General features: G+C 38.8%; 1 protein-coding gene across 3 annotated transcripts in view; it reads right to left on the reverse strand.

The window, feature by feature from the left end:
- Window positions 1-7,810: 7,810 nt before the first annotated feature.
- st3gal3a (ST3 beta-galactoside alpha-2,3-sialyltransferase 3a) overlaps window positions 7,811-26,136 on the reverse strand; it is a 503,401-nt gene continuing 485,075 nt past the window's right edge. For all 3 annotated transcript variants that reach the window (XM_072574509.1, XM_072574508.1, XM_072574507.1), the window contains one exon: window positions 7,811-24,883. In XM_072574509.1, coding sequence (XP_072430610.1) covers window positions 24,794-24,883 — 90 coding nt within the window. In that variant the 3' untranslated portion in view covers window positions 7,811-24,793. The remainder of the gene's footprint in view (window positions 24,884-26,136) is intronic.

Here is a 26,136-nt window from a genome sequence, read left to right on the forward strand (position 1 = left end):
AGGAAGCTCACCAATCTCACCATTGAAAGCACACTGCCTGGGTGCATAACAGCCTGGTATGGTAACTGCTCTTCCCAAAACCATAAGAAACTACAGAAGGTTGTGTGCAGAGCCCAGACCATCACGGAAGCCAATCTTCCATCCATGGACTCCATTTACATGGCTTGTTGCTGCAGAAAGGCTGCCAACATCATCAAAGACCCATTGCACCCCAGTAACGATCTCCTACAACCTCTTCCGTCAGGCAGAAGCTATTGAAGGTTGAACACACGCACCAGCAGGTTCAGGAACAGCTTCTTCCTTACCATAATTAGACTGATGAACGGACTGAATGTTGTGTGCGGCACAGTGGTTAGCACTGCTGCCTCACAGCGCCAGAGACCCGGGTTCAATTCCCGCCTCAGGCGACTGACTGTGTGGTGTTTGCACATTCTCCCCGTGTCTGCGTGGGTTTCCTCTGGGTGCTCCGGTTTCCTCCCGCAGTCCAAAGATGTGCAGGTTAGGTGAATTGCCCATGCTAAATTGCCTGTAGTGTTAGGTAAGGGGTAAATGTAGGCGTATGGGTGGGTTGCGCTTCGGCGGGGCGGTGTGGACTTGTTGTGCCGAAGGGCCTGTTTCCACACTGTAAGTAATCTAATCTAATCTAGACTCTCTAGCCTCAAATAATGCTGATCTTGTTAACTCTGATCTCACCTAGTGCACGCCCTCTGCAATGTAACCTGTATGCCTCTAAGGCTTTTTTACAGCTCGTAAACAAAATTCTTCACTGTACTTCAGTTAGTCAATCAGTCAATCAATGGTTCATATCTCTCTATTTCCTGCTGTTCATCTGTCTGTCTAAATACCTATTAAACTTTGCTACTGTATCTGCTTCTATCACCTCCTCCCCTGGCAGCATGCTCAAAGCATCAATCACTTGACCAAAATGAGGAAAAATGATTTATTCTCAGGTTTGTGAATCTTTGGAATTCTCTACCCCAGAGGGCTAATAAAACTCAGTCCTGGAGTTTGTTTACAGATTGATAGATTTCTAATTACCAATGGCATCTGAGGTAAAAGCCATTGAAGTGCAAATCAGCCATTATGGTGCAAAATTGTGGAACAGACTCGATAGATTGAATAACCTACACCCCTTCCTACGTTCCAATGCAGGGGAAATGAATGCTATACTTCTATGTACAAATGTTGAAATTTCATATTTTAATGTGTAGCATAATTATAGCATCACTTTTATTGCATAATAACTGGAAAGCTCACCAAGTTGCACATAATATAACATTACATCTATGTCTTACACTACTCAGAATGGGCCCTAAATTCAGCTACAGAGCAGTTGACTCCAATTGAAGTGTATGCAGTATTATTGAAATGTGGGCAGCAGAGGGCAAGAACAGTGCATTTTCAGAAGTTAATCACAAAATTCATTAAAAAAAACCACCTACATTTTGGGTTGCTAATAAATTTATGAAATGAATTAATGCAGGAACCTGACTATTCCTACTTAATGATTCATCTTTATCAAATACAATTATTTCAGCAAACTCAATTTCCTTGGTTTCAACACTGAACTGCCCTTATGTATCGAAGGGTACTGGTCTGCTCACAAAAGGGAAATTAACCTACCCAATAGTGAGTCTGGATACTAGGGTCAGGGGTGAGGTATGCTGCAAAAGCTGTCTGTTTCCCATGAGCATAGGGCAAAATTATCACAGGCAATTATACACTTCTTCCAAAGGATATGAAGTACAATTATATCCTACTTAATACTGTGGAGAAGTTGAAAGGTCAGTTCTCATCACAGTGAGGGTTTGTTTATCTCCCTCAGTCGGTCAATTTTCAGGGCAAAATTGTTCAAGTACAATTGGTAAAAATGTTTTACCAGAATACATAACAACTGTAACCTCTGTATTCCAGTCATCCTCATTCAAAATAACTATACAAAAAGTTGTAATTATTCTGTACGTAATGGATCCAAACATAGAAATAGTAGATTCAACAGCAATGGCAGAAATATAAAACTGCACCACAGAGTTGCAACAAAGGAATAAGGGATTTAACAACTTTAATACAATTGTATTGCAGTGCAAATTTATCCTAATTTACAAAATACCGGTCCTGCTCAGAAGGACAGCAAAATGATTGAGAATAAATGCTCAATTGTCAGGATCAAGCTTTGAAATTGGGAGTTGTTTGCTACAGGCAGATAGCCTTTCACAGTAACAAAGGACATGATTATGTATTTTGAGTTGGGAACAGGTTAAGAGAGGGCTCTTCAACTTGGAAGGAAATGCAACCTCCATTTCAGATAAGAGAAGGCACCATCATCTCAACTTCCACTTAGAACTTCTAAAATAAATAAAAATGTCCACAGGGACCAAGTCCCTTCCACAACAATAGAATAGGAACAGAGACCAGGTAGTTAGGTACTATCATGTAAATCTGTCTGGAGCATTGGTCACCAGGTTACCAACTCCAAGGAACTGACTACTCAGAATGCTGTGTAAGGTTCGAAGGTCAACTAGAAATCTAGTCAGATAATTGGACTTAACTGGGTATGAACTTATTTGAATTGGCAACTTGTTGCTTGTGTGCAAGTAGCCCATCCATCCTCATGACTCTGAAACATGGACCCAATGTGGAGAAAACTTGTGTTCCAAATCTTAATGTTACAGCTTCATGTTCCAAGTAAAACTTACTTTCTAGCTTTGCACTGCAATCATATTATACATTCTGGACTCATACTGCAATACAATTTTACGCAGCAGCTTCAAATTATAATTGTACCCTACTCAAAAGTTCCATGCAGAGACAGTAATTTATTTTTATTTTATCAGAAATATATTTGAGTATTGCCGAAAAAAAATTTATTGAAGCTTTTCAGCTTGCACTCATCAGGCTCTGAATCAAAAAGAAATGAATCTGAGTTTTGAGAAGATTTGTAGCTCAGGTTGAGGTTCCAGATGTAAGTTTTCTCACTGAGCTGGAAGGTTCATTTTCAGACGTTTTGTCACCATACTAGGTAACATCATCAGTGAGCCTCCAGTGAAGCATTGGTGGTATGGCCTGCTTTTTTTTTATGTGTTTAGGTTTCCTTCGGTTGATGTCATTTCCTGTGGTGATGTCATTTCCTATTCTTTTTCTCAGGGTGTGGTTAATGGGATCCAAGTCAATGTGTTTGTTGATAGAGTTCCGGTTAGATTGCTATGCTTCTAGGAATTCTCATGCGTGTCTCTGTTTGGTTTGTCCTAGGATGGATGTGTTGTCCCAGTCGAAGTGGTATCCTTCCTCATCTGTATATAAGGATACTAGTGAGACTGGGCCATGTCTTTTTGTGGCTAGTTGATGTTCTTGTATCCTGGTGGCTAGTTTTCCGCCTGTTTGTCCAATGTAGTCTTTGTTATAATTCTTGCAAGGTGTTTTGTAAATGACATTAGTTTTGCCTGTTGTCTGTATAGGGTCTTTCAAGTTCATTAGCTGCTGTTTTAGTGTATTGATGGGTTTGTGGGCTACCACGATGCCAAGAGGTCTGAGTAGTCTGGCGGTCATTTCTGAGATGTCTTTTATGTAGGGGAGAGTGGCGAGAGTTTCTGGACACGTTTTGTCTGCTTGTTTTGGGTTTGTTGCTGAGAAATCGGCAGACTGTGTTCATTGGGTACACATCCTTTTTGAATGCACTGTAAAGGTGATTTTCCTCTGCTCTTCATAGTTCCCCTGTGCTGCAATGTGTGGTGGCTTGATGGAATAATGTTCTAATGCAGCTCCATTTGTGGGTGTTGGGATGATTGCTTCTGTAGTTCAGTATTTGGTCAGTATGTGTTGTTTTCCTGTAGATGCTGGTTTGAAGTTCCCCATTGGCTGTTTGCTCTATGTGGCATCTAGGAATGGCAGTTTATTGTTGTTTTCCTCCTCTTCTGTGAATTTCATGCCAGTAAGGGTATTATTGATGATCCTGAAGGTTTTTCTCTAATTTGTTTCAGTTAGTGATGACCAAGCTATCATCCACGTAGTGGACCCAAAGTTTGGGTTGGATGGTTGAGCTGTTTGTTCAAGTCTCTGCATTACTGCCTCTGCTAAGAACCCTGATATTGGAGATCCCATGGGTGTTCCATTGGTTTGTCTGGAGGAAATGACATCACCAACCCAAGGAAACCTAGACACATAAATAAAAAAGCAGGCCATACCACCAGTACTTCACCAGAGGCTTGCTGATAATATTACTTAGTATGGTGATGAAACGTCTGAAAGTGAACCTTCCAGCTCAGCGAGCAAACTTACATCCAAAAATGAATCTGTGTTAAACAAAAGCTCTCTTCAGCTGTTAGCAACAAACAGTGTACTGACTATAAATAGTTAATTCCATGCTTGCAAAATTCACAACAGTGTCCAACATTACATGTGTTTCTGAAATTATACAACTTTTGCTGGACAACATTTGCTGAGTCTGCACAGAGCATACTGACAACCACATGTATTGGAAGCTACACCTACTTGTACACTGCCTTTTTTTGCAGACAGAAGTAATATGTAAATTCACTGTGCCTGTGTCAACTCAACAAAATGGGCGATAAGCACATGTTGATTCATCTCAGGGCAATGCCTGAATAAATCAGACTCAAACTGCCTGGCTTAAAATGGCAGTTAACTGTCAGTCATCATTGGCTGGTGCATTCTCCACTGCAACAACTCTACTAATCACAATGCTAGTTTCCTCTTAAAATAGTATTCTTATGAATTGTCCTTATCAATGCAAGACAAAAAGCTTCAACAAAACATACTTTTATGAAGCAATGTTTAAGTTCTGTACTACAAAATGAATATTAATATAAGTGTTTCTTGGAATCACTGCCATTGACTATTATTATGGGAATAAACATATCTGATGCCCCATGTCTAGACTGTGAGTCTTTATTTATGCACTATTATCTTTTCCTTTAAATGCATCTGTGTAAATCCCCTCAGTTGCTCCTTGTGATAACAAGTTTCATAGTCTCACTGCAACATGATTTAGAGATATATCATTGCACAGATTTACAATCCTTTTGAAAGATGTAATTTCTCATCTGTTTTAAGTCAGTCAATCCTTATTCTAAAACCATGACCTCTTGCTCTAGGTTGCCCTACATGATGAAATGTCCTATCTATATTTACTTGCCGAATCTCCTTCAGCATCTCATATACTCTCAATTAGATCTCCACTCACACTTAACTCCAGAGAATATAGCCTTAAATTCCTCAATCTTTTTCACAAGACAAACCCCTCATCTCCAGAATCAGTCTTGTGAACCTCCTCTGAACTACCTTCAATATAACTACAATCCTCCTCAAGGCACCAAAACTGTATGCAGTACTTCAGGTGGCGTCTCTAATGCCTTGTACAGTTGCAGCAATGCTTCACTACTTTTATACTCCATTCCTTTAGCAATAAATGCTAAAATTCAATTTGCCTTTTTTATTATTCACTATATCTGCATACTAGTTTTCTGTGATTCATGAACAGGACATCCCGATTCCTCTGTATTGAAGCACTGAAGTTTTTCTTCATTTAGATAATAAGTTGCCTTTCTATTCCTCCTCACACCTATCCATGTTAAACTTCATCTGACAAATTATGACCTATTCATCTATCCATAAAAAATTGCAAATTTCTTATTTCTTTATTGCAACCTATTTTCGTGCTATCTGCAACTTCAGCTATAGTATTTTCCACTTCTACATCCCAGTCAATAATAAAATTACAACCAGTTGGGGCCTGAGGACTGAACCTTGTGGCACCCCACTAGTTACATCTTGCCAACCTGAAAAAGACGAAGTTATCCTCTGTATCTTCTTTGTCGGTTAGCCAATTGTCTATCCAAGCTAATAAATTGCCCTTAACACTATGTGATCTTGTGCAGTAACCCTTTTGTGTAGGATCTTCCTAAATATCTTCTGGAAGTCCAGATATATTACACCTATAGTATCCCCATTATTGCTTGTTACATTTTCAAAGAACTCTAACAAATTAGTCACACATGATTTATCCTTCATAAAACCATGCTGACTCTGATGGATCATATTTGACTTTTCAAATGTCCTGTTATTGCTTCCTTAACAATGGATTCCCAATGATATATTAAATTAATTGGACATAATTTGCTATTTTCTGCTTCTCTTCCTTTTTGAATAATTGCTGTGAGACAGCCTTTTTAATGGCATGTGATGTAGTAGTAATTTTTTTTACTTGTGAGCCAAAAAGTCCAGGTTCAAATCCTACTTGCCCTGAAAGTATTATAATGTGGGAACCGGCTGATTAAAAATAATTTGTGCCTTAAGGCTGCACCAGCGTAAACATTTGAATTCTACCTGAGGGACAGTAAGTGCCCTCCTTGAGAGCTACCAACCAATCTAGGAGCTGAGTAGTCGAGACAGTGCTAGAAGAAAGTAGTGGCTGCTATTACAGCTGTAAGGAAGTCTGAAAAAAAAATCATAGTTGCTCTGCCAAAGCTGGACTTTTTGGACAGCGAAGGATTGGGGTGGGGGTGAGGGCAGGATAGCCAGGTACTAGTGGAAGCTGAATTAGACCTTTAACAAGCTAGGCCTAACCAGCCTAAGGGCAGGTGGACTGATTGATTCTTTGTATTCTGGGTACAACTCTGGAGCAAGTAGGAAGGCAATGGCTAGGCACACATCTATTTTACATGCCCCCATCACCAGATCATACTGGCAGGGGGCATAAGATGCATATACATAATATATTTGGTGCTCAGCCATTTGCAAAATTAAAACAAAAGGCATGATCTCACTTAAATATAATTGTTGAACAGTTCATGAGCTTCCTTACAGGCTAATTGTTTTTGAATTGAATAGTTTTCAATAATTGTAAACCACTGTACATAAAGTCTAATGTGCAGTGTATCAAATGCACCATCTAATTTGTTCACTTTACTAATAGCAGCTTGCAATTTTGGAACATTTATGTCAATCATTTTATGATTTTAAAACTCAAATTTCTGCTGAAATGAACATCAAATGGAATACATAACAAATTAAAATATTTTCTTGGACTATTTGGTTAGTCTGTTGTAAACCTAGCAATAATGCAAAAGAAAACTTTGAGAAAGGTTAAAATGGAACATAGAGCCATATTGTAGAAATTGAGTTATAAAACACTCACATTCAACTCATTAGCTTTTCATTATACCACTCATCCTGAGAGAACCAGCCGCTGAAACCATACTGGTTATCTCAGAACTTGACTATGCATGTGCTCTCTTGTAAGACTCTCACTCTCCAAAGCTGTGAACTCATTCTAAATGCTACAGATTGTACCTGAACTCTCAGTAGTCCCATTCATCTATTAACCAACCTATTCCTAGTGTGGCAACACCAATTTTAAAATTCTCATCCTAGTTTTCAAAGCCCTCCATTGCATCACACCCCCAATCTCTGTAACCATTTACAGCTCTACAACTAATTATGTATTCTGGATGCCTTCAATTCTGGACCCATGCATTTATAAGTTTCTTTATTCTTACATTGGTAGCCATGTTTTCAGCAGTGGAAGCTGTGAATTCCTTTCCTAAACACCATTTTGCCTCCTTCTTTAAGACACTTGTTCAAATTTACCTTTTCGATAAAGCATTTCACTCCTTTGGCTTTAGTCATTTTAAAAATGTTATTGCTGTTGGAATATTTCACAACCTTAATGGATGAATGGTAGTATTGTTATTGTTAATGTGTGCAAGAGGATCTTTGAAATCTGCACAAGTCAGGAGGAATTTGCAACATTAGCTGCAGTGAAATAAAGAAATAAAAAAAAACACACTTGAAAGATGATTCAATAATTTTATTGCTTCAGAGATATCATGTACACAATCAATCACATTTAATCTGGTCTGATCACTCAGTAAAACACTGTTATTTGTAAAAGAAACATACCATACAAGGGCCCACATATAAGTTTAACTTTAAAGTAAGATTTTACAGATAAAGAAACATTAAAACGTATACTGCTGAAATGTAATATTTTACTTACTTGTGACTTAGTTCAAGATCAGTAAATCCAGATTAATTAAATGCTGTACTGTCATTGTTTGTCATGAAATACCAGGGATAGTTCTCATTTAGATCGACAGTAAGAGCACCAACCTCAGGATATTAATATAGTGTCATGCTGAGATCCTGGGAAAGGTAAGCCTTTATTTACCAAAATCCACTTTCTTATTATTATTGCCACGTCATAGAAATAAGCATTTAAAAATCTGTCTCTGGAGAAACTCAGAAAAGGAGACCAACTAAAAATGAAATTGAAGTATGAGATTGCTGAGTTGTTTGTGTTTCAAACTGCATCTGCCAGGAATGTCAGCTTTGGAAAATTCAAACGTAAAAAGTGTTGTACACTAATCCCAGCAGCATGCATTATAAGGCAAGTAACTTTTCATTAGTTCAAGTATTTTAGTTCCCTTCACAAGTCTCAAATAGTTTTTGACAGGTGGGATATCCTACTGCAGTTGCAAATCCTTAATATTCAACCATGTCAGAACTTGGTTTGTGTTATAGGTTATAACATACATAATTACAGGTACCATTTTACAAAAACCTCTCAGTTTCATCATGTACAAATAATGATCAAAACATCTTCGCTAGACCTTTTAAACAAGATGTTCCAGTTATTTCTATTTAACTTTTTTAAGAAAAAAAACTTGTTTACGGGATGTGAGCATTATTAGCAAAATCTGAATTTGTTACCCTGCCCAATTGCTGTGAAGAAGGTAGTGGTGAGCTACATTCTGGGATTTTGACCCAGACAGTGAATGAGCAATGATATCATGTGTTACTTGGAGGTGAAAGTTCCACTTAGTATTATAGTGCAAACCTTCCACTCAGTTGCTTAAAAAATATAATCTATATATGTTAGCATTATTACAATACAATAAACCTATTCTCTGAGCATAAAGCTCTAATATCATGAACGCTTATAAGACACTGACCTTAGCTGTGGTATGTTATGTAGTTCTGGGTGCCAGACTATAGGAAGGAATGCATTAGACAAAGTACATAAGAGTTTACAAGAGTAGGTTCAGCAATAAGTCACTTCAGCTATGAAGAAAGATTGGATAAGTTGGGACTGTTTTCCTTGGAAAGATGACTAAAAGAACAGTTACAGAAGTTTTCAAAATCATCAACAGTCTGGACAGAGCAGATAGGGAGAAACTGTTACAGTTGTAAATGGATCGAGAATCAAATGGTAGTTTTAAAATGTTTTGCAAACAAAGTAAACATGAGAGGAGGAAAAAGTTTCAAACACAGCAAGTAGATAGGGTATGGAAATATGGTGGAGGCAGGTTCAACTGCGGAATTCAAGAAGGCGTGATTATTTGATGATGATCCAATAATTATTTAAATAGAAACAATGTTGAGCTCTGCAAGGAAGAGGAAGATTGGCACCAAGTTAAAATACATGGAAAGCCAATGCAGACATGATGTGCTGAATGGCTTCTTTCTGCACTGTAGCAAATTTGTGACCAACAAATCTTAAATCTCAATCTTAAATAGATGAAATTCACAATCCTCTGCTGTAGACAACATAGGATTCACAACTCTTTGAATGAAGAAATTTCTCTTCATCTCAGTCCTAAATAATTGGACTCATATCCTGGCACAATGCCCCAGTGTTTTAGATTCCTCAGTCAGGTGAAACAATCTCTTTTTGTCTATGTTGACAAATCCCTTAAGAATTTTACATACTTCAATTAGATCATTTCTCAATCTTCTATCTCAGGACAATACAGGCCAAATTTACTTATTCTGTCTTCAAAGGTCACTCTTAGAAACAATCTAATGAGCCGACCAACAATTCAAGTATGTCCTCCTACAATTATGGAATCAAAAACTGTGCACAATACTCCAGGCATGGTCTTATCAATGCAGTGGGAATATTCTCAGCCTATATAAGCGTAGCAAGACTTCCTAATTATTATACTCCAATCCCATTGCAGTGTAAGCCTGTGCTTTCTAATTGTTTGCCACATCTGCGTGCAAACTTTGTGTTCCTTGTACAAGTACGCTCAGCTTTCTCTGAACATCTACACTGACAAGTTTCATGCCTTTTGAAAAGTATTCTACTTTTCCACTCTTACAATCAAGTGAATAACCTCACACTTGCCCAAACTATAGTCCATCTGCCAACTTGTTGCCTACTCATTTATTCTGACTATATGGACTGAATCTTACTTTTCTTTGACTAAGTCTGAGTTGCACTGAATACCTTTGGAAGGATTTCCATCCTTTGGGACTGGACCAACTTTAAATGGCATCTGTGCACCTGGACGAGTACTGGCATTATGAAGCTATCTTGCTCATTGACGGTTGGAATCTGAACATGTTGGAGAAGGAGAAGATGATACTGCAATTCTCCAATAGGGACCTGGAGGTCTTGTTGAACATTTGTGGTGTAATGCTCTCTACTCGGAGGACCGGCAGAGGAATTGTGACAGCAGAACCATCTGTCAATAAGGCTCAAGCTCTGCAACTCTCACTATTGCCTGCAACATCATCCTCCAGTGGTTCTCACCTTCTCCACTACTTCCCACAATACGAATGTTCTCTGTGATGCCTCCTTATTGCTGCGTGACATCTCATCACAATACTCCACTTACATCAGGACTAAAACAGTATTACCCATTTACATTTCATTTAATCTTCCCCTTCACTCATAACAGGAGGAGTCAAATTATAACTACGCAGAGACAGCTAGTATAGGAGAAGAGGTGTCAGATATCTGGCTCTTCATCCCATACAGGGAAAGAATCTTGGTTCTCGCAGACTACTGGAACTTCTTCTACAGGGATGTCAAGACATCCACGTGCCACCAACTGAATAAGTACCTGTTTTGACTACAGTGCAATTCTCATAGTAACCATGCTATCAGTCTCATTAATTAGATATCACTTCTAACACCTGGCCGCAATGCCTTCTCTTTCTTTTGTCTTGCAGGTAATGCAGCATATTCACCAGCACTGCGGAGAAATGACCGACCCTCTCAGAAATCAGCTCCTTAACATTTGAGGAGGAGAGTATTGCTTCCACTGACAGGTTAATAGGTGCCAAGGAGAGCCGGTTCCAACACCCTCTGGGTCTGCTGGAGAGGGCAAGGAGATGGAGAACATGGTATGTGAAATAGGTGCCTTTTCTCACACAAGGCAATGTGATGAGAGATTCAGCTGCAACAGGAACTATATGCAACATTCACAAAATCTCCACTCAGGACTCTCCAGAAAGGGTCATGCAGGGTTGCCATCACTCTGCCTGCCTCTCTCTAATGAACTATTCTAGGCATATCTTGTGCCACCAGACACAAATGCCCCTGGGGTCTCTGACCAAATTTACAGGGTTAACAAGCTCTCTCTACCTGCAGAGAGAGAACACTATGATGTAGTAGGAGCGAGTGAAAGAAGGAAACTTATTTAGAACACTTAGAAGTACAGGTGACAAAATACTGTGTATTACTTTATACTTCTTTATAAATAGCACTGCTTTGACCTTACTTCTGGTCTGTTTAAAAATAAGGGGTAGGCCATTTAGAACAGAGTTGAGGAGAAACTTCTTCACCCAGAGAGTGGTGGGTGTGTGGAATGCTCTGCCCCAGAAGGCTGTGGAGGCCAAGTCTCTGGATACTTTCAAGAAAGAGTTGGATAGAGCTCTTAAGGATAGTGGAATCAAGGGTTATGGGGATAAGGCAGGAACAGGATACTGATTGAGGATTATCAGCCATGATCATAATGAATGGTGGTGCTGGCTCGAAGGGCAGAATGGCCGACTCCTGCACAGTGCATGAGTCATTATGTAGTGTTCTTTCACTTTAAAAGCTCTAACATTGGTCCTGCAGCCCCTTCTCTTATATGCTGATTTGCTCATTGTGCTCATTCCACTTGTGGTTGCAGCCATTTTCTTCTCCATTATGCTTCTCAATTCCACTATGATAGAAGTTGATTGGCGATATCCCTCAGCCAATAGCTTGCTGCTTCTGCCTCTATGTTTCAGTCAGCCCCCAAGCATCCATGTGCCCTTCCTGGCAGCTCTTCCCACAAACCCCATAGATTTTGCACTTTTGGCGGTCTTCACATGAGCTTGCAACTGTCCAACCTTTCCATCCAGCACTTTGCATATGAGGTGACTGAGTCAAATGTGGTTATACATTACTTGCCACCTTGAAGGGATATTTCCTTATCAGGGACATTTGATCCTTTGCCCTTTCTTCAGCACTGAAGGCCATGAGCTGAGTCCTAAAAAGGATGTGAAGATTGAAGGGATCAAATACTAACCTCTCAAGGTTAGAATGTAACTAGGAGAGACAATGGCTTCATGGTATTATTGCTAGACAATGAATCTATAGATCCAGGTATTGTTCTTGGGACCTGAGTTCAAATCTTGACATCACAGATGGTGAAATAAATTTCAATAAAAATCTAGAATAAAGAGTTTAAGAGCATAAAACAATTACTGATTGCTGGAAAAACTCATCTGGCTCACAAATGTCTTTTAGGGCTTTTAGGGAAGGAAATCTACTGACTGTACCCAGTCTGGCTTACATGTGCCTCCAGATCCAGATCAATGTGGTTAATTGTTAACTGCCCATTGTGGCAAATACGGATGGACAATAAATACGGTCCAGCCATCGATACCCACATCCCGTGAATGAATTTTTAAAAATGCAAATTTCTTCAGTTTATTCCACAGAGCAAGAGCATTTTCTGCATCAAGTATCAACATCAGCTTGACAAGGTCCAAGTTGGTTGTGTGACAATACAGTAGTGCTGCAAGGTAGCAGAGGCAACAAATGACACAAGTTCACATTCAAAGGAAACTTAACTTTAGTGGTGTAAGAATCTGCTGGTAATTAGTCAACTTGGCGTCAAGTCTTGCTGCCACAATTATAATTTAAATTAGCATTATTTCAGACCACCTCTGGATGTAAGTATTGGAAGTTTCATCAAAAGTTTCATCTGCCTAACTCACTCATAGAACCTTTCTCTTACACCTCCAATATTTTTATGACTAATAAACAAAAGCATTTGAAAGAATTCAAATTAAAACCATGTGCCTACTATTTTAAAGAACAGTTTTTAAAAGAAAAAGCCATTATTTTCTAACATACCACAAAATATGTTATAAAAGTTCTAATGAATCAGAGCAGCTGGACTACTGTTGCCCTGTTTAAGGCCCTTGGCAAACACAAGGCTTGGAATCTAACTGACTATTTTTGATAGTGTGTTAGGACCAAATCTCTGTAAGTAACACAGCCGTGCTAGTTGTGCACCTTCCGTTTTCATGTTCAAAGTATCCCATAAACTTATGGGTAACTGTAGTACAGCTTAGTGAAAGTCTAGCATATCACCCACAGTCACAAGAGGCTCTAGGAGAGTACCACCAGACCGTAAAAACAATGTTCAGGACATACTGCCATGAGCACCCCATGACTGGGATAAAAGACTACATCTTCTGCATGTCACCAGGATCTCATCCAGTGAGGTAATCAATTTTACTCTATTTGAATTAGGTTAAATTAATTGTAGATCCCCAGTATGAGGGAATCTGAAACTACTTAAGGAGAGGTTTTTAGAATGAAGGAAGAAGTCTCCATGTTAGACTACACAGCTGAGTTCTGACAGTGACTCTCATGAGCCTGCAAGTGGCCCAAAAACACTTGAAGATCTCCCAAACACTGATGATATAAACATGTCAGGGATGAACCTTGCTCTCGGGAGACTCAGACTTCTTCCAACGTGGTCCTTTAAGATTCTGGTTCAGCAGCCTATATAGAGTAGTGAAGAACCTTGAGGAAGTGGTTGAGACCCCAGATCAGAGAAAAAGTAAAGGTTATGTCATGTTAACATAATAAAACAATACCACCTCAGAAAAGGGATCAAATAGTCATTGGTCTGATCCATTACCACTTAAATACAAGACAAGAATAACAATTCAGTGGCGAGTTGGAGGGAGGTATAGGGATGGCACACATTGAACCCCTGATCACCCAGCTAACCAATGCAGAAATACTTGTAAATGTATACTCCTTATTCAACTGCCCAGGTGGAGAACACAGAACAGACCTATTGAGGCAGCTCACTGCATTTAATGACTTGTGATCAGAAGGCCTGGGTCCTTTGGGTGAGCGTATTATTGGCAACTGCCATTACTTTCTGGGTTAGAGTGCTGAACAATGCACAATTGTCAGCTGTTAATTTACCAACAGCTGTCAGGAGATGTGATTCTTTGATCAAGGGGAAGGTTTGCCCTTTCCCAGTTAAGTGGCTGACTGCTTAATTTCATGGCTTTTCCCAAAAGTGAGGTGAGACATAGGGCTATCGCCTTCACTAACTGCCACACTAAAATCGGGTTAATCTGTGTGGCTGTGAAAAGAAATATCAAAATATGAACCCCAGGATGATTCACAGTGACTCAAGCTCTCATTCCGCTAAGATTGTGATGTCTGCTATGTCATTGGATAAGTCACACAGTTCCAGTAAGCTGGTTTGAAGGATAAATTTGTCTATCCTGGGCAACTCATTCACATTTTCTGAAACTAGATCAAAGTAAAATTGACAGAATGCTTTAAGAAAGAACACTAACTGCAGACAACAAAAAACTGGTGGACGTCAAGGGTTAAACCACAAAAAATAATCAGGGGTCCAATGTGTAGGAATAGTTTAATTGTTGTGGGGCAATGTTGCCTGTTGTAACTTTGGAGCCAAAACAGTAATCTATAATGTGAATGAATGTTAAATTGCAATTTCCATTTCAATGGGCCATCTTGATGGCTTTTTGTACTGAAGTAAAATTGCTATAGAGATTGAATATTTCCTTCATTTAAATGCAACATGGAATGGCTGGTAGGCTAAAAACCCATGGAGAGGCTCAAACGAAACAAGTTTAAATCACCAATGCCACATGACCTACATGGTTGATGTCAGTCTTTTTGTCTTGGTTAAAAAGCCAAATAATCAATAAGGATTAGCTAGGAGGCTAGGGAATGATCAGCTTTCTACCAAATGTTATCCAGTTGTAAATTCTTATTCATTACAGTTGACTTTCTGCTTTCACCATGTTCCTACAGAACTGCAGCAGAGTCAGTAAGATCATTTATTGACAGGGAGAGGAACAATAAGTCAAAGTTGCTACTCTCTATGTTAGTTCACATGCAAAATAATTCCTTCTCTAAAAATGAATAAAATGATTCATGCAGAATACGTTGTTGTTTGCTTTGGAACTATGAAGTCCCTGTGTGGCCAAGTAAGTGAGATTCATTAGCACTAAACCAGATATGCCAATTGTAATATCTTTCTATGAGATATGATTATCTGGGCAATAATAGTTGGCCTTGCCAGCAATATCCAAATCCCATAAAACAATTTTTAAAAAAATTACAACAAATCTTTGGTTAAAAAATGGACATTGATGGATGGAATCTTTGCCTGCCATGTAGAACAGTGATTCTTCAAAATCAGTTTCAGAATATGATAACTCCAAATTATTAGATTAACAGTTGCAAGCATTAATGCAGTAATTGAGAGAACTACTTCCACCTTTATTCAAACAAAATTGCGATTTGGAAACTGAAATTGCAATGTTTGGTTGTACATGGTTGCAGCAGTCAAAAATATAGGTAATTTCCATTCACTGCAGCACAACTGAGCAAATAAACTTTAAACATCCCTAGGTTTGGGAACTCCACAGAAGATCACAGCAAACAAAAAAACAACAGAAACGTGGCCCAGATTTTCTGATCAGGATCAGAAATGTAATTTCCAAACCTCTTCAGACAAAGAAAAACTTACCTTCCTCCGACTTTCCTGAGTGATGTTTCAATAGAAGATCTTTCAGAACTGATTCAGTGCACTAGTTTCTTTGCTGTGCTCCAAAATTGTGAGGAAATCACACCCCCTTCTTACAGTTATAATGCCCTTGCGGTTAAAGGGTTTAAATGTCTCAACAATGAAATAGATAATAGGAGTGGGTGACGATGAAGGTAAGTAAGGCAATTGTGTAGGGGAAGAGGGTGGGCAAGGTGTGGTTAACTGGGTAGGGTAGGCAAAGGGATTGCTCAAGTGGGTAGGAATGATGAAGCCAATGGGTAAGATGGCAGATGGCCAGGGAGGTAGGCAGTCAGGGTAATAGGTAGGTAAAATGGGTGGTCAGGAAGGTAGGTGGGTGTGGCTGTGTGCGAGGAGAATAAAAGCAACAATTGGGTGATGGTGTTTAGTCAGGTCAGGTCAGGAGTGAGTCAGAGATTTTTCAGGAGATAGAGTTGATGGGGCAGGAGCAAAGTAGTTGTGGAGTTACCCACTAGTTAAATCAGTTCAATCTAACATTTCTTGGGGAAGTATCCAGGCATTTAGGATTAAACTGACCAAAGTCTCTAACACTGGCTCAAAGTTGAAAACTTTTCATAGGATCCTAGGAATTGCCCATTGAATGTTCAAGCTTCCCACAATTCCCATAGAGTTAATGCACAGGTGTTTTGAGGGGTCCCATACAGCGCCTTCCAGGGTATGGCCTTGTCTCCATTTATCTGAAAACCCAAAGATCTGGACCGGTGCAGTTTGTTTTGGGTCGGGGCAGGCAATGGGTGAAAATAATGAAACTGTGGTAATATCACTGGACAAGAAATCAAGAGACTCAGACTAATGCTTTGCAGAACACTTATGGTGGAAGTTAAATTCAACTAATAAAAAAAAATCTGGAACATAGTGACGATCATGCAAGTATCATCAATTGTCACAAAAATCCATCTGGTTTATTCATGTCTCTTAGGAAAAAAAAATCTGCCATCCTTACCTGGACTGGCCCTAAACATGACCTTACACCCATAGCAATGTGGTTGACTCTTAACTGTCCTCAGAATTGGCCAATCAAGGCACTCAGTTAAAAGGCAATTACAGCAAGCAACAAATGATGACGTTGTCAACAAGACCTACATCCAATGAAAGAATGAAACACCAGCTACTAAAAACAGTTGCATCATATGTTGTATTTAACCCTTTCACTGGTATAGTATATTTCTCAAGTTCAATCAAAAACTAGAGAATTCTGTTCCAGTTTTCAAGTATTTGCTTTTCTAAGTTTTAAGGTATCATCTCACCTTTATCAATTATCATCAGTTTTATGTGTTCAGTTCTTGCCTCATCATTTTGCCCATTTCTCAAGCTTATTTTAGGTCCTTCTCAAGTCACCTCCTGATGATGTAAAACAGACCCTGTGCAAGGGGGATTACAAGTAAACTACTTATTTGTAAGCCAGTGAGACATTAGTACAGGAATATGTTGATAGCTATATGTATCATGGCTTGAGGAATGCAGCATTATCCCAATTCAGCATAGGACAAGAGGAATAACACATTTCACAATGAGCTGTCAAAATGAAAAGATTCCATGAATTGAGAATAAATAGCGGGAGTCAGGAGTGTTAAACAATACAACTCTCTGAAATGACAAGATTCAATACATGGTGAAAACATAAGCTACAGGAGTAGAATTAGGCCATTTGACCCTTTAAGCCTGCCCTGCCATTCAACAGCACCATGGCCAATCTGCTCCAGGCTTCAACTCCTCTTCTGAGCCAACTCATCATAGCTCTCAATTCCCTGATATTTCAAAAATTAAGCTACCCCTTCTTTAAATACTTCCAGTGATCTAGCCTCCACAACCCTTTAGGTAAGCCATTTCCAGACAGTCATATCCTCTAGGAGAAGACATTTCCTCACATCTCTGTTCCAGATGAATGTCCTCTCATTTTGTAACAATGTCATCAGGTTTGAGATTTCCCCAATAGTGGAAATAATCTTTTCAATATCTACCCTGCTAATCCTACTCAGAATCTCTTTGAATAAAATCACTACTCATTCTACTAAACTGGAATTAATAACATCTCATCTGTTGACTGTTCCTGATATGTCAATCCCTTCATCCCAGGAATTAGCCTCATGAATCCCTTATGAACTACTTTCAATGCTAGTACATCCTTTCTTAGAAAATCCAAAACAGTATACAGTACTGCAGGTACAATCTAATCAATACCTCACATGGTTATAACAAGATTTCTCTATTTTCAAACTCCAACCCCCAGCTATGAAGGCAACAATTCCATTTGTTTTCTTAGTTACTTGCTGCATCTGCATGATAATTTTTGTGCTTCATGCCCCAAAATCACTCATATCCCTCTGTGCTGTGTTTTTTTGGAATGTCTTGCCATTTAAATTATAGTTTGCTTTTTGATTTTATCAGATTGTATTACCTCACTATTTTCTCTGTTAAATTTGACCTGCCAAGTTTTTGTCCATTCACTGAACCTCACTTATCCCCTTGCAGATTCTTTGTACCCTCATTGAACATTCTTTTCATCTAATTTGTACTGTCAGAAAATTTAGATACATTACATTCTTCTCCTTCCTCCAAATCATTACAAGTAGATAACAAATAATAGGACTGATCCTTGTTTGCTTCTTTCCAACCTGAAAACGATCCATTAACTTGGCTTTGTGACTTTTATGTGTTAATCAAACCTCAATTTATGCTAATGGGGAAAACCAGGAAAAGGCAGAATTTTAAATTTTTTAAACATGGGAAGGCATATAAAGCATCCCAAGAATACTAGACAAATATAAGGCAAAAAGGAGAGAAGAATTTAAAGCATAACATATTCATTGAAGAAAAAGTAGTACAGAAACTAAAGGGTTAAAGAGAAACAAGTACCCCAAACCTCTTGGCCACCCATTTAAGTGCCTGCAGACAGTAAATGCATTGGCTTTAATCTACCAAAATTCCATAAAGATCCCAGTGATTGAAAATCCGCGAATGCAACATCACTGTTCAAGAAAACAAGTAGACAGGAATTGGGAAACTATAAGCCAGTTAGTTCAACATCTGTCAATGGAAAAATGCTACAATTCATTATTAAGATGTGAATAGCAGTACATTTAGAAAGTCATAATACAGTTAGACAGAATCAACATAGCTTTGTGAAAGTGAAATCATGTTTGACAAATTTATTAGTGTTATTTGAGGAAATAACAAGCAGGATGGATAAAATAGAACCAGTAGATAATGTGTATTTGGATTTTCAAAAGGCATTTGTTAATTACCAACTTACTGTACATGATAAGAGTCATAGTGCAGGGGGTAATACATTGGCATATAGAATTTATTAGATAGAGGATTAGCTAACTAATGGATTACAGAATATAGAGTTAGAAATAAATAAATCATCTCCATATTGGCAAATTGCAACCAGTGGGTGCTTGAGGGATCATTCTGAGGCATCAAATATTTACCATCAACTTCAATGACTTATATTGCAGTCACATTTGCTGATGATACAAAGATAGGTAGAAAAGCAAGTTGAAAGGAAGACACAAAGAGATTGGTTAAATGAATAAGCAAAATTTTGATAGAATGGAGGAAAATGTGAGATTGTTCGCTTTAGAAGAAAGAATAGAAAAACACTAATTATATTATTAAGGATATACAAGCCAAAGGCATTGATTGATTAAGTAGCAGATTTGAGTGCAGATTTGGATATGATTTCACATGGCCATGGAATTCTCAGTATGCTCCGGCATACCCTTCCCTTCTTGTCCTTGTGAACTATCTGGGCATGCCATGGTGCTCCATTTGCCACTTGGAAAAAATTGGAGCACCCAATGGGAGACTCACTTTACTAATGGGCAATTTGCATAGATGATGTTGCATGCAGCACTCCTGTGAAACAAAAAATTAAGACGGTTCAAGGGCTCTCAGGCCACTTGCATTTCTTGCAGCTTGAGGAATTTGAGTTTCAACATCACACAACCTACTTCACTCCTTGAGTGAGATGTGCCTCAAGTTTTGTCGGGGTATCGGTCCATCTATGCTCCTGATCTTTGGCTGTCTGATAAGGAGGGGTGCAGACAAGGTGGAAGACCTCCTTGTTAACTTGCTCCTGAGCCTGGTCAAGATTAATTACCAACTGGTCCAGGCAATGGGCAGTTGAGGTGGTTGTTCGATGCAGTGACTGAAATTCATTATCAGCCCCAGCAAAGTTATTTTAAAATAATATATTTTCATTGCAACTTTTGTGCCTCTTCAGGGGTGGTTCTCAATTTTTTTATATACATGTTTTGTTTTACTCAAAATAGTATAAAGATGACTTACAGGACACTAGATAATGATTTGGCAGAATTTGTCATAGTGCAGACAGTAAATAAATCTAGTATGAAAACAGAAATTGCTGGAAAAACTCAGCAGGTCTGGCAGCATCTGTGGAGAGAAATCGGAGTTAATGTTTCGGGTCGAGTGACCCTTCTCTCAGAAGTATGATGTAAGAATGACACCTGTCTCGGTGACATCCTCAGTGCTTGGGAGCCTCCTGTCACCTAGACAGGGGATGAAACGTCTGCAACACACATTCCCAGCTCGGTGAACACAATCACAACATCGAGCACCCGAGTTACAAATCTTCTCACAAATGTTGAATGACACCTGGTATCCTATATTGCCAATGAAGCAGAATAATATTTAAATCAAGAGTGAAAGCAGAATATTATAGTCCATAGGGATCTGGGTATCCTTGAACATGAATAGGCAGGTAAATAGAATGTTGGCATTTGTACCAAGAAGGACAAGTATTAAAAATAGAGAAGTCTTGCTTCAACCATATAGATCACTGGTGAAACCACATCCGGAATACACAGTGTACAACTTCAGTCTTTTACTTAAGCAGGGATATACATGTACTGGAAGCAGTTCAGAGGAGATTCACTAGGCTGATTGTAGGATTGATGGAGTTGGGCCTACACTCTTTAAAATTTAAAAAAAAGTAAGAACCTGAGGGAGCTTGACAGGGTAGATACTGGCAGTATGTGTCCTCTTGTCGGGACATTTAGAACAAGGGAGCAGAGTCTCAAGATAAGGGGAGATGAGCAAGATTCCTTCTCTCAGACGATTGTTAGTTGTTGGAATTTTCTTTACACAGCAATGGAGCCTGGGTCATTGAATATATTCCAGGCTGAGTTGAACAGATTTTGATTGATAAGAAAGTCAAAGGTTATGGGGAACAGACAGAAAAATGGAGTTAAGGCAAGAAAGCAGATCAGCTATGATCTTACTGAATGGTGAACCAGGCTTGATGGCTTGAATGGCCAATTGCTGCTCCTATTTTTTATGATTTAATTGATGTGACATTGTATCAATTGACACCAATGCAAAGAGAATATGGAATGACAAATTTGAAAAGGCTGGTTGTCAAACTCATGCTAGTTCTATAAATAAGAGACATAGTGTATGGAAGTTGAGCTAGGGTTTCACAGTACACTGCCTGAATATCTGGGCGTTTCCTCCTGGAACATATGGAGTATGACCAATTACTGCAGTCTGGTACCAGAAAAACCACATTTATACCTGAAGCAAAGATGAACTCGCTGCATAAGGCTACGCTCTCATTAGAGAGAGATGACTATTGATGGTTTAACCCAAGGGTTACCATGCATCAGGCAACAGGAGAGGTTAAGAGGAGAATCCTTCATGGTAACCTCAGCCAGTGTGTGAAGCCACACTGTTGGCATCACTCTACATCACAGGCCAGCCATCTAGTCAACTGAGCTAACTGACTCCCAGACCTGAAACAATAATGGAACTGAGGCCAAGGGAACATTATATAAACACTGGTCAAGTAAATCTGTAACAGTTCACCTTCAATGCCGATAACATCTTATCCTGACAGTATTAACAGTTTGAGTACTCTTTTAAAATAATTCTGTAATGGTCAAGCCCGTAGAGTCTAGGTTTAACTGTCAGCAGGGTCATTTGAAAGGCATAAATGAATATTAAAGCTATTTCAATTCTCCATTAGTCTCAACTGCAGAAGCTAAAAGTCATGATAGTTTTGAAACATAAAAATAGTATCAACATATAATTATGATTTTTAGCTGATTCTGTTCTCACATTTAGTCCTGTTAATATTTTGAGCACATAAGTTAATAATATGTTGCTTTACTTTATCCTCACTTTGATTTGATGAGATTCCCTACAGTATGGAAACAGGCTCTTCAGCCCAACAAGTCCACAGTGACCCTCCGAAGAGTAAACCACCCAGACCCATTCCCCGAGCCTATATTTACCTCTGACTAATGCACCCAACCAAGGGCAATTTAGCATGGCCAATTCACCTGACCTGCACATCTTTGGATGTGGGAGGAAACTGGAGCACTGTAGGAAACCAATGCAGGCATGGGGAGATTGTGCAAACTCCGTACAGTCGCCCGAGGCAGGAATCGAACTCGGGTCCCTGGCTCTGTGAGGCAGCAGTGCTAACCACTGAGCCACCGTCCACCCCCTTCATTAGAGTTTGTCACTAAGTTTGGACTCATGAAGAGTTATAGTGAAACCCAGGAGAAAACCGGTCACATAAACAGAATGCTGTCCAGTTTCAGCTGACCTTTGGTCAGTTACCAGCAGTTCTTTCAAATTTGGAGATTTCTATGAATTGAAGAAGCTTGCTGGCAACAAATTATTGGGCAGTATAGATCCAATGAATACCCAGGAATTGAGAAAAAAATAACTCAACCAGAACAACGTAATATGCAGCAAATGATATTCGGAATAACTAATCTGGAAACATGATTCAAATCTTAGTGAAAAAAAATAAATTGCAAAATTATTTTTCTCATTATTCAGAACACACTTAACAAATCAGGGCCAAATGGCTCTGCTGGTTTTGAAATACTGAGTCCATGAGAAGTTTATTGCCCTGGTGCTTCCATTTCAGATCTCACATTATCTATTAAGGCAGAGAGAGAGTTTACACCTTTTATGATTGTTACATTAGATTTCTTTTCCAGAGTTGTTACAATTAGAGATTCAATTATATTTGAAAGGGCATCTTGAAGTTGGTAGAAGGGCCTGGATTTGTACAGCCTTTGCTGAGAAATTTCCAAATGCCTCAAAACTCTAGTGGCAATGAGTAGCAATGGAAGATATTATATCTACTATTTGTCTGAGCACTGAGTAATACTAATGGATTCAGCTGTCTTTTCAATTATTGTCTTACTTCGAGTTTGATCAAATAAGTAACCTTTGAATCTAATTTAATTGGCTGCACTGAAATCTGCAAATATTTTCCTCCATTATATTTAAGAATGGGATTAAGTAGAATTTTTTCCTGAATTAGAATTTCAGGGCTGACAAATTCCAACATCTGGTTGACACACTTAATATGGAAACTTGATATTTATGCATTAATAGACGTTAAACCATGTCCTCTCTGATAATTTGTTATATGTTTTACAGAAGGTTGGGGGCAATTGTGTGTTTGAGACCTGTCCAGTTAAGAGATGATGCATCATATGTAACTGATAGTGAAAGGAAAAAAGGAGACAAATGGAAATTGAAAGAAGAAATATACGTTTAAGTGGCTGGAGGGAAAGTGTTTTTCTAAACAATCCAAGTTACTTTCCACTCGAATCCCCAGTGAGGGCTTATCAACTACATATCAAGCCTGGCACTTCAAATAGATGAGCTGGCAACATGAACCTCTAATGTATTTAACAGGACAGTTCTAAAACAGGTTATATTAGTACTGTATCAGAACAAACAATGAATGTTCTTTTTCAGTTTCTCAGAGCTATCTATTCTGCACCAATAAGATTCACTGTATGAACAATAAAGAAAAAAAACATTTAAAAGAAACATTGTTACTAAGTACTACTGGAACATTAAAAACCGTCATATTCTGCCAAAAAGAAAGAGGTGAAGGTAACACCTGGCCAAAGTTTGTTGAATAGCAGGGAGATAACGCCACCTCGTGTAGTTTACTTGCTAGTCCTGCAAGAAATGTGGATTCAGCTGAGAAATGTTCTTCAAAAGTCATGAAAGCTGGGACTGTACCATGGCATGGCATGAGCCAGAAACACTGCAATTCAAATCAATAATACTGTGGCACAATACAAGCACATGAAACAGTTCTCTGCATGAATTGTCCTTTGTTCTGACATGATCCTTGCATTGATATTAAAAAATGCTTTTTAAGCAGTTATCCGAACTTAGAAGTATGCATACTTTCCGAAGGTTTAATTACGTTTCAAGTTTGAGTTCCAGTTACTAAAGCCATTCGAAACAGCACTTTCTTCTGATCATTGCACACACTAGTGAGAGCAGCACTTGCCAGCACTGACACAGCAAAATATTTCTAGTAATACATGATTTTCTACTCTTAAAATCAAAAGAGGTTGACCATACTTAACCTCTATCACAGCTTCTGTTCTGTATGGATAAATTTTATCTTGAAGAACAATTTGTTTAAAAAAAATCCTCTATCCCAAAAAGGAATAGCAGCAACAACGGACAAGTCTGGGACGGAACAGCCAGTCTCATGAATTTCAGGATAGAGAGAGGAAATAATAAACTAAAAGAAAACACAATGTAAAACTGTTTGTTCACACAGCTCATGGAAGTCTTTACATTCAAGCTATAAAAGAGAAATACCTCAACAATCCTGTTGCACTTCTTTCTCCAGAGGTAATTATGGCACGTCTATTAGTGTCTTTCTTTTCTCATTGCACACTAAAGCTGAGCAATGAAGTGTAACTGCACAAAAATCCCCCTTCAATATAAAGTTGATGCAAGATGACAAATGAATGCTTTTATTCAGAGATGTGCAGTCTTCTGGTAGTGTGGTACAACTGTATCCTCTTCGGAGGTTTTCAGAGTCCACAAGCACCTCCTCTTCATTCACTTTTGTGCTTTACTTCTCTCCAATTTTATTTTGCGACTGGAGTAAAACTGCATCAAATCCCAGCTGTCAAATCTGTAATCACTTGCCCTTTCACCAATTTCCGAAGGAATTCTTTCTCTTTTCCAATATTATGAGTCCACGACTGAAATGAAATTAACAGAAAACATCAATAGTTAATATTTTAGGGGAGCTAACACAGATTTCTGACATGTTTCTTACTGCTTATGGTGACATTCTGATAAACATATAAATATGAAAGTAAAACTTCAACCTAAAGCTCCTTTACTCAATGACTTTAAAAAGTTACTTTTTTTTTAGACTGCCAATGAACAGACTTCTAAAATTAAATGCTTTGAGCTACATTTAGCAGAGACTTAATTACATTTAACCTAACAAGTATTAGCGAAGAATTTAGAGAATCTGTGGTGCAATGCTAATGTCAATAATCTAGTAATCCAGAGTCAAAACCAGAAACTGCTCGAAAAACTCAACAGGTCTGGCAGCATCTGTGGACAAAAGTCAAAGTTAACGCTTCAGGTCCAGTGTCCCTTCCTCAGAACTGATTGCAGCTGGAAAGAAGATTGGTATATATGCTGAAGATACTGTGGGAGATGGAGTAAACAATAGGTGGACATAGAGACTATACAGAGGATTAGCATTTGAACAGACAAAAGAGAGGGTAACAGTCAGCCTGGGAAAATCAATGGCTGCTAATCGGGACCATTAATAGCTGAAAATGGGTTGGTTGGGATAGCAGCTCTTGTGATGACCAGGTATGTGGGGAGATAGGGTTAAGGGCATGGAAGAAGGTGCTCAGACCCGAAAATGACTGATCTTGATATTGAGTCCTGAAGGCTGCACAGTCCCTAAGCAGAAAAAGAGATTCAGTTCTTCCAAGTTCTCTCAGCTTTTGGTTGACTGTCACTTTAACACACCACTGTGTTCCGTAGCCAACATCATTGTCTTGAGTTTGGAGCAGTTCTTGAGGACCTTGCAGTTTTCAGGACTCAATATCACACTTAAGAATTCAGGGCCTGAGCACCTTCTTCCATGTCCCTACCCAAACCCACACACACCTGGCCTTGTCATCACATGGGCTGCTACCACATGGTCTCCATTAGCAGCTTTTGATTTTGCCAGGCTGACCTTTACCCATTCCGTTCTCGGTTTCTCTCTATCTGACCACCTATTGTACACTCCTCTCCTACCCTCACCCCACCTTCAGCATATAAACTAACATTTTCCCAGCTACAATCAGTACTGAAGAAAGGTCACTGGACTCTTTACAGGTGCTGCCAGATCTGCTGAGTTTCTCCAGCAATTTCGGTTTTTATTTCATATTTTCAGTTGTTTGGTTTTATGTTTAACAATCCAGAGTCCCTCAATAATGTTCGA

The sequence above is a fragment of the Chiloscyllium punctatum genome, chromosome 7, assembly GCF_047496795.1.
Source record: "Chiloscyllium punctatum isolate Juve2018m chromosome 7, sChiPun1.3, whole genome shotgun sequence".
NCBI classification, from domain to species: Eukaryota; Metazoa; Chordata; class Chondrichthyes; order Orectolobiformes; family Hemiscylliidae; genus Chiloscyllium; species Chiloscyllium punctatum.